This window comes from Hydra viridissima, unplaced genomic scaffold (genome assembly GCF_058129835.1).
Source record: "Hydra viridissima isolate aposymbiotic clone 2 unplaced genomic scaffold, HvirCarnegie_v1 scaffold_4, whole genome shotgun sequence".
Lineage (NCBI taxonomy): Eukaryota > Metazoa > Cnidaria > Hydrozoa > Anthoathecata > Hydridae > Hydra > Hydra viridissima.
Genome location: NW_028324303.1, coordinates 14,949,295 through 14,958,190, shown reverse-complemented (window position 1 = coordinate 14,958,190; position 8,896 = coordinate 14,949,295). Strand labels below are relative to the sequence as shown.

General features: G+C 30.1%; 1 protein-coding gene and 1 long non-coding RNA gene across 3 annotated transcripts; one reads left to right on the top strand and one right to left on the bottom strand.

Annotated features, from left to right (window-relative positions):
• Nucleotides 1-1,811: 1,811 nt before the first annotated feature.
• LOC149890070 (fibrous sheath-interacting protein 1-like) lies at nucleotides 1,812-4,808 on the bottom strand. Of its 2 annotated transcripts, none has more exons than XM_090085567.1 (3): nucleotides 4,560-4,808; nucleotides 4,175-4,297; nucleotides 1,812-3,971 (listed from the first exon to the last, which is right to left on the bottom strand). In XM_090085567.1, the coding sequence occupies exons 1-3, from the start codon at nucleotides 4,645-4,647 to the stop codon at nucleotides 3,028-3,030; spliced, it is 1,155 nt and encodes a 384-aa protein (XP_089941693.1). In that variant the 5' UTR covers nucleotides 4,648-4,808; the 3' UTR covers nucleotides 1,812-3,027. The 2 variants fall into 2 exon arrangements, with proteins under 2 accessions (XP_089941693.1, XP_089941694.1); XM_090085568.1 differs by having other exon boundaries at nucleotides 4,175-4,367; nucleotides 4,560-4,798.
• Nucleotides 4,809-5,045: 237 nt separating this feature from the next.
• LOC149890069 (uncharacterized) lies at nucleotides 5,046-7,101 on the top strand. The gene is made up of 2 exons (XR_016451907.1): nucleotides 5,046-5,405; nucleotides 5,592-7,101. It is a non-coding gene; the product is annotated as an uncharacterized LOC149890069 (long non-coding RNA).
• Nucleotides 7,102-8,896: the final 1,795 nt, after the last annotated feature.

Here is an 8,896-nt window from a genome sequence, read left to right as displayed (position 1 = left end):
CATCAATATTTTTGTAGCTTTATTTAAAAAAAACCCTTCGCATTTTAAGTTTTACATTGTTAATAGCGTCACTTGTTTACGTCAGCAAATCGAGTTTCTTATCTGATTTAGTATTGATACTCTGCTTATAAATACATGTATTTAACACTATTTATCTGCTATAACACTACCGTTGAGATTTTCATCCATAATATTGATATAACCAGCACTAGTCATTCTCGAATCTACTTTGACTAAATTTTGGAAATTGAGTTCCCGACAAATGAATATCTTTCCCTAAACTCTCTGATTGGTGTAGACATATGAATGATAGGAGAGTAACAATGGCTCTTGAATTTCATCTTGCATTGCTTTTGTTAGGTGTTCTCTGAAAGTAAATCAATGCTTCTTTTTCCTCAAAGAATTCGATTAACTGTTAGATAAAACAAAATTTTCATGTTTTTTTTTTCCTTTGATTTCTGCTCCAAGAAACTGTTGCCATCTAATAATTTGCGTTTGGAGTTGTATTCAGCCTTTTTCTTCAAGTAATGTTTTTTCTGAAGACACTCTTCCTCGTCTTCTATGTGGCTGCTGATATCTCATCAGCTTACTGGTCCAGACATCCTTATATTCTTCCTTATATCCTTCTTCGTTACATATCAGTTAATTCATCGTTCTTCTGGATTGTAGTAAAACTTATCTTATGAAATGTTATGCACTGAAAAACAAACAAATACAAGCAAGTATGAGTTGTTGAATTTTTTTTTCACTAATCTTTTATATAAATTTTAAAAAAATTCCAATCATTTCTAGAAAGTTTTAAAATGTTTTTTTAAAAAAAAATGTTTTAGAGAATGCTACTACTTATGAACAGTTAGCTAAGATATTACAAATAAATATTAGCTGAGATATATATAATTTCTTATACATACGTATGTATGTATGTATGTATGTATGTATGTATGTATGTATGTATGTATGTATGTATGTATGTATGTATGTATGAATGTATGTATGTATGTATGTATGTATGTATGTATGTATGTATGTATGTATGTATTATGTATGCATTATGTATGTTTGTATGTGCAATCTTTTTTTTTTGCATAAATCATTTTTTAATGTTTTACGCAAAATAATATAATCATTATACTTTTTCAGTTCAGTTCCAGTTTTCTTTTTTTTTTTTAGATTAGTAACGTAAGGGTGGGGTTTTTTTTTCTTTTCTTTTCTTTTTTTTTAATGAATTGTACAATCATGTTTGTGGCGGGAGAATGTGAGTGGTTGTGTTTGGTTACGCTAGAGTGTTTGAAGGTTGAGTTACCCTCAGTGTTATATGGGTGTGTGTTTTGTATATGGTTCGTCTAAAGGTAAACTCCCAGACTTCTAACACTTTCGACTTACGTAAGGCTTAAAAACAAAACCTTAATACAATAAAAAACACTATAATAATTATTCTATCGAAATATAAATGAAATGTTATTGATACTTTTTAATGGTGCTTTTCGTTTCACTTAATAAGTGGTCTCAAATATTTAACTCGTATATATACTTTCAATATTTACAAATCATTTTAACATATTTAAATACAGATAATAATATCCAATCAAAAGTAACTGAAAAAGATTCTTTTACCACCTTTTGGATGCATGGCCAAAGTGTTTTTCTAGATTAGAACTCTTCTCACTTTAAAATCTTCTTTTTAGTTTTGAAAATATCCGTTTAATCCTTTTTTCTTTACCTCTTCTTTTAAAATCTCTTTATTATCTTTTTTTTCAAAAATTTTTTTTTAAAAATCTTCTCCAGAAGAAATTTCTCATAAATCTTTGCAATTTCTTTCTTTTGAAATTTCTCATAAAATCTTCCCATAAATATTTTCTCTAATAATCTTCTCATAAAATTCTTCCAGTCATTCTTCTGCTAGATTTTCTCAACTCAACTTTTTATGTCTGCAGATTTTTCTTAAATCAATTGTTGTCCTAACATAAAGAATGAATCCTATTTTCAAGTTCATTAGCGGTTTTATCTCACCCACTTAATCTTGGTTCTCTGAACCAGATTTTACCAGTTATCTTTTGATTAGCGTTTGTCACAGGTCTCGACTTTGTTAGTGTTATAAAATAATTACAAAACTGTCAAATGCCTTACTAATTGAACTATTACCATTTATTAGTGTAGTAACAATTGAATTTCTGGTCATCATTATTGTGAAAACAGTTTTAAACTTTAATGGTGTGACTGATTTGTTTTTCATACAATTTGTACATGTATTTGTCCACCTGGTGTTTTGGCTGTCTTGCCCTTTTCTTCGGTTGAGTATGTTATATGTTTCAATCAAGTAAAATTTAAAAATGATGTTTAAAGTTTCTTTCGTTTTCCCTCCTCACAGTATTCAGTTTAAAAATTGGATTCATAAATGTATAGAAGTTTGTGAAGTATACAAAAGTCTGCATTAATTCTGATACCATGTTTCCAGGATTAGGTAAAGCCATTTACTCTAAAAGCTGAAAGCGCAAATGTATTTTACTCTACTTGGCATTAGGAAAATATTGTTTATTAAATTGTAATAGCACTACTGGAATTAAAGGTAGAGAAGAGGAGTGGTATACAACAGGTAGAATGAGTAGTGCGTTGAAGTAGAAATATGCAGTAGAGCAGCACAGTAGAGGAAGAAGACTGTAAAAAACATTAACGGTCTGTTATACAAAAACAACTTAATGCACAATTTGAGTGAAGCTTATAAATGAATTAATTTCGTTTAAAAAATTAGTACGAATTAAAAAAAAAAAGTGTAATAAAAACCAGCAAATATGAGTTGAAGAAAGTTTGCAGCCAAACTCCATCATTTTAATTCTTTATACAATAAAAAAAAAAAAAATAAACATTTTAATTTCAAAGTAGTTTACCAGACACTAAGTTGAATGGCAAAAAGCTTTGGTGACATTAAGAACTCTATTTTAAGAAAAGAAAAAAAAAAAAGCCAAATGTCAGTAGAACAACTAAGAAGAATATTACTCAAAAGCCCATTTTATTTGAACTTAATATTTCTTAAAACTTTTGGCATTCTTGATTGTCATTAGAACAAACACTTTCACAAATACTTGTGCAAGCAGAAGTTAATCGCAAATTATTGTCTAATAATCTCCTTAAAATATCAGGGTCTATTAAAGAATTGTCATCACTTTTCAAATCCAACAGTTTATCATCAATATCTTTGATTTTTTGTTTCAATGTTCTCTCATCATGTTTCTCTTGAAGGACATGCTCACCACATCCATTACCATCATCTAGTAAAAAATTAAAAGAAACAGGAACCTCTTCATTTAACAATACATATTCCTCAGTTGATAGAAACTCTTTCAACTTTTCATCAATGTCCTCTAACTTGCTTCTGTCATTTTCAGTAACTTGTTCATCACAAATAACAGATTGTGTTGATATTAAAAAAGGGTTGTTATCAAGTAGAGAATCATCTTCATTAAGAAGTTCAAACAATCGCTTTTCCTCACCCTCAGTTAATGCAATAGCACATTTTGCCCGACTTGCTAGCTCCACATTTCGTTTTATAAAGTCTTTGCTTAATTTACTAGATTGCATGGTAAGTAAGTCAGTCTTGTGTTCAAAGTTGTTTTGAAAATTTGGTTCTGATGAGTCATAATATTTCTCTCCAATTTGTGTATGAAATATTGGTGTGATAAAAGAATTGTTATTTTCTAAACCAGAATTTGAATTATATTCTTGTGAATCAGAATTTGAACAAACACTTTTAAGATGCACTTTAGATCTATAAACAGTACTTTTACAATTATCAAGCAATCTTATTTCACTTTGTAACACTTTTTCAAAACGCTTTCGTTCAAGTTTAACTTCTTTTTCGTATGCACTTTTCTCAATCAACAATTTATCAAGCTTTTGAATTTGCTCCAATCCTTTAGAGATTTTTATATCAATATTCTCTTTCTCTTCATTTTGATTATTTTCATGCAAGCTTTCTATAAATATAGTTTGAATCAGTAAATATAAAAACCTTGATACAAATAAATGTATAGGGTTACAAGAATATTTTTATAATGAATTATTATTCATAAAAGAGAAGAAACTTGACTTGAACACAAGATAGATAAATTCTATATAACTCTTTTTATATAGTATTAATATATATATTTAAGTATCTATATTCTTGTTATAACAATACCTTGACAGTTCTTCCCTTGAAACAAACCTTTTTCATTGAGGGAATGGTTAACATTGCATGTTTCAGATGGAAGTTTTTCAAATTCACTGATAAAATTATCTCTTGAATTTCGAATAATAGACCCTGAAGAAGAACGTGTCTCACAAAAGTGAGGAGCAGTGCTTCTCATTTTTTATATTTGTAGAGTTTGTGCCTTAAACATAAAATTTTTTTAGAATTAGATAACATACATAAAGTATGTGTTTGACCACACATACATACATACATACATAATATAATATAATATAATATAATATAATATAATATAATATAATATAATATAATATAATATAATATAAAATACTAATGTAATATACAAGCCAATCATCTAAAATGTTGCACGTACTAAAAGTTTCAGGGAGTATACATGTTTCCTGTACAACTTTTAAAAATATACTCTTGTAGAGAACGAAAACACCATAGCTACTAAACATGTAATAGATATTGAATTAACAATTAGAGTAAAGATTGTTGGCTGCGGACAAAATGGTTCCGGATTGTTGCCAAGCAAACTAACGGAAAACCGTTAGTGATAAAACAATCGAGGTCGATGTGTTTCGAAGTCGAAGTCGAAGCTTCGACGTCGCTAAAAGTGGTGTGTGAACGTCGCTAAAAGTCGTAGGTGAAAAGTTGTATAAAATTTAATTAAACGGTTTTCAAAATCGTATTACTTCGAATAAAATATATTTTCGCGGTTTTCAAAATCGTAAAAAGTTGTGTAAATTCGAAAATGGCGTATTTTAAAATTTTTTTAAATTTCTAACGGTTTTCAAAATCGCTTCCAAAAATTTAACTGTCTTAAAAATGTTTGAGTAAACGAAACGAGTGCATACAAAAAGTAAACAAACGAACGTCGCGTTCAAGTTTAATGATTTCAACTTCAAGCTCTATAAGCAAAAATTTTAAAGTGAAGTGAAGTAATAAGCCATATTTTAAGCTGAACTTCTATGTGGCTGTACTAGTACTGTTATGCTTTTCCCTTCTATTCTCCTAGACTCCTACTCTATCCCTTAGATTTAAAAAAAATCACAATCGATGAGAAGCTACCTAGGTTCAAAGATATCGATATAAAGTAAAGTGAAGTGATAACTGGTTTGGTATGTGCTAGCAATCTCTGCTCTTCTATTTCTTAATAATAAAAATTTGAAGTATAAACTACAGTAACATTACAGAAATACAGAATATACAAAAGGTATGCTAAAACCCTTTCATTTATTTAGTAATTATTCTAGATTTCAAAAATCCAATTCCTTTAACATGTGAAAAAATAATTTGCATATTATCGATTACCAAATCTAAAATAATCCTAGTATGCTTCCCTAGTAAAGAATATTTAGTTGTCCGCTTCCAGTTTTTCATTCTTATTTTTTTGTGCTAGTTCCTGGCCTTGGGAGCCTAAATGATGTCTGTCTCACCTTTCCAGTTCAACAATACTGGAGATTTCATTTTTAATGTGGCGGTATCATCATCATCATCATCATCATCATCATCATCATCATCATCATCATCATCATCATCATCATCATCATCATCATCATCATCATCATCATCATCATCATCATCATCATCATCTTCATTATCCTAGTCTGAGTCATCATCATCATCATCATTTTGATTTCTGTCTGGAGCAGGTCTTGCTGCCATTTGCTTTTCCATGGAGCGGTATTCCCAAACTGGTAAACAGGAGTTTAAGAGATTGAAGTTCTCGTTGATAAAGACCAACTTCCTAGTGGTTTTTGGAGACAACCTGCATCTCTTTTCGTGGACCACCTGTCCAGCTTCACTAAAGGCCTGCTCACTAGAGGCTGGTAGGCAATAATACTCCCGTGCAAGTCCTACCAAGATGGGCATCTCTTTGCGATGTGTCCTCCATCAGTCAAGGACATCAACTTTCGTAAAATTTGCGTTCGTAAAAAATGGTTACAGCCCTTAGCAACGAAAATAATTTTTCTCTGGAAACCAAGTAATTGCATATTCTCCAATATAAATAAAGTTTTTTGTTACTGTTTTAATTTAAATTAGTTTAACGATAACCCAGTTGTGTACTAAAACACTTAAAACAAGAGAAGACATCTAAACGTTCGTTAACATTTGTTGTTGAGAAAGATGGCTGGTTAACTACACGTGATTTGTTTACATTTTTTGGACCCTACGTTCTAGGTTTTTAATCGTGGAAATCTAACCATATTTCTTGAAAAATGTTGGGAGACCTTCTTCTATTTATTTCTTATGGCATTCAATTTTTTTAATGGACAAAAAAGACGCTTTTCTGCATTACCTTATTGATCATTATAACTACATTTTATTTGCCTTAAGTAGAAACAAGTAAAAGAAAAAAGGAACTATATATTACTAAGAAATGTAAAATGATGTTGCCAAAAGTGTTTTTAACTTTGACAATTTTTGTTTTTACTCTTTTTTTTTTCCTGATTTCGGAATTAACATCCTACTTTTAGTTTTCTAATGGTGAAATTTTAGGATGCTTTTTAAGCACTTTGTTAGGCAAGGGATAGATTGATAAATACGCTTTAAATTTTTGAACTTAAGATAAATTGATTCTCCACCTTTTTCGCCATCTAATCCAAAGTCAGCGCCCCACTTTTTCAAAAATGGAATAGCGTGATCTTCCAACATGTGTAACTTCGGAGGCACTAAAGCCTTAGGGCAAGTGTGCGATAAAAATGCATCAGTTTAACAATATTTTTTTCTAAAGAAAAAATGATAGCAACATGAATCATGTTGTACTTTTAATCCCAGCTTTATAAGTTAAATCATCATAAATCATCAAAATTATCTTGCTAGGCATTGTTGTAGTTTCAGTATACTCTTCAACTTCAATAACTATAAACACAATAAAATTCCAAAGCGCTTTGAGAAACTCATAAACAGAAAGAAAAGGAAAAAAATCAAATAAAACTTATTAAGTTCATTTAATATTTCTCTTATCATTGTATTTTTTGAGAAGAATATACTATAGCATGCAGAAAATTACATGAAATTGTTGTTTATGTTTTGTAATGATTTCAACTGCTTTCTTGTGCAGACTTTTCCCAGAGAATCCTTCATCATAAACAAGCTTTGGAATAGAATTACATAACTTTAGCATAGAGTTTTTCTAAAAAAGAAAAATGCCTCTTTAAAAAATATATTGTATGATTTTATATTACTTGTTATTATTGTTATTAATAATAATGTTTAAGATTTGGAATAAATTTATTTATAAAAGAAATGGAACCTGAAGCATTTTATGCATATGTTTTCCGATAAAACTTTTTCTATGGTATGTTTGTCGCTGAACTTTCAGTTTTTGCAATATCCCAGCAAACACACGACGTCGCAACGACGTTGTAAATAGGTTATTTTCAAGTTATAACGTCGGACGACCTTGTAAGGACGTCGCTAGGACGTCGTATCCACGACGTCTTTTAAAGAATCTTATTCAGACGTCGTAGCGAAGTCAGTTTAACGTCGTCTAATAAAAAAAAAAAATTATCAGATTTTTTTTTTTTTTTTTGTTTAACTGTTGCGTCAGGTCCGAAACTTTAATAGAAGCTAATTTTAAAAAGAAATTAAGAAAATGAGTAGAAAAGAGTATATGAAAAAATGGAGAAGAAAGGATAATTTGTTAAGACAATTTCTATACGAGAGTGATAAAGATGAAGATTTTTTTGAAAAAACGTTTGAAGTGGAAAAAAATGATACGAGCAAACAAAAACCATGCCACACAGAAGATTCATTCACTCAGCTTGGTTCTTTGAATTGCAGTAATCATTTAAATCAACTAGAGTCTTTGAGCCAGCTTGATTCTTCTGTTCGTTTTGATTTATACAATGAACTTGATTCTTCCGGCCGACTTGATTCTTCCAATCAATACTACTCTTCTAGCGAACTTGATTCTTCCACTGATCTCTATAATAACTGGATAGCGCATCTCTAATATCAAAATTGACGCCAAAATCGCCATATTGGAAAGCCCCAGAACAATTAAATCTGATATGTGCGATAAAGCGATAAAGCGATAAGCCGAAAAACAGAACTTAAAGCTTACGGGATTAAAATTTTTGGGGCTTTCCAATATGGCGATTTTGGCGTCAAAAAATAAGAAGTTTTGCTCGGAGTTGCGCTATCCAGTTATTATAGAGATTAGTGGATTCTTCTAGTCAGATCGATTCTTTCAGTGAATTTGGTTCTTCTTCAAGAAACGACGAAAATGAAATAAAAATAGATGAGAGAAATAGTGCGGTTGACCCTAATGAAACATATTTTATTTTAAATTTAAAAAAATTGTTGATTAAAAATAGAATTACTCACACAGCAAGTACTGAGCTGCTTTCTCTTTTAAGATGCAATGGACATGCAGCTTTGCCTAAATCTTCTTGTACTTTGTTAAAGACTCAACGCTGTGTTTTGACAGAAAAAAAATGTGGTGGGGAGTATATCTATTTAGGGTTAAGTAATGGTATTAGTCAAACTTTCAGAGAGAATCCTTTATTACCAGTTGAGAACAACATCATATCTTTACTTGTAAACATTGATGGTGTGCCATTGCATAAATCTTCAAACTCTCAATTTTGGCCTATACTTTGCCAGTTTAGTAATTTTACACCATTTATTGTTGCAATTTTCTATGGTAGCCAAAAACCAACCAATTTAAATGATTTTTTATATGATTTTTTAATTGAG

Excerpts from the sequence above, each read along its gene's own strand:
- LOC149890070 (XM_090085567.1), bottom strand. The coding sequence starts at position 4,647 with ATGTTTAGTAGCTATGGTGTTTTCGTTCTCTACAAGAGTATATTTTTA. Across the intron at positions 4,298-4,559 it reads TATACTCCCTGAAACTTTTA|GGTCTATTATTCGAAATTCA; the intron begins GTACGTGCAACA and ends GTTCTTCTTCAG. Across the intron at positions 3,972-4,174 it reads TCAAGGGAAGAACTGTCAAG|AAAGCTTGCATGAAAATAAT; the intron begins GTATTGTTATAA and ends CTATATTTATAG.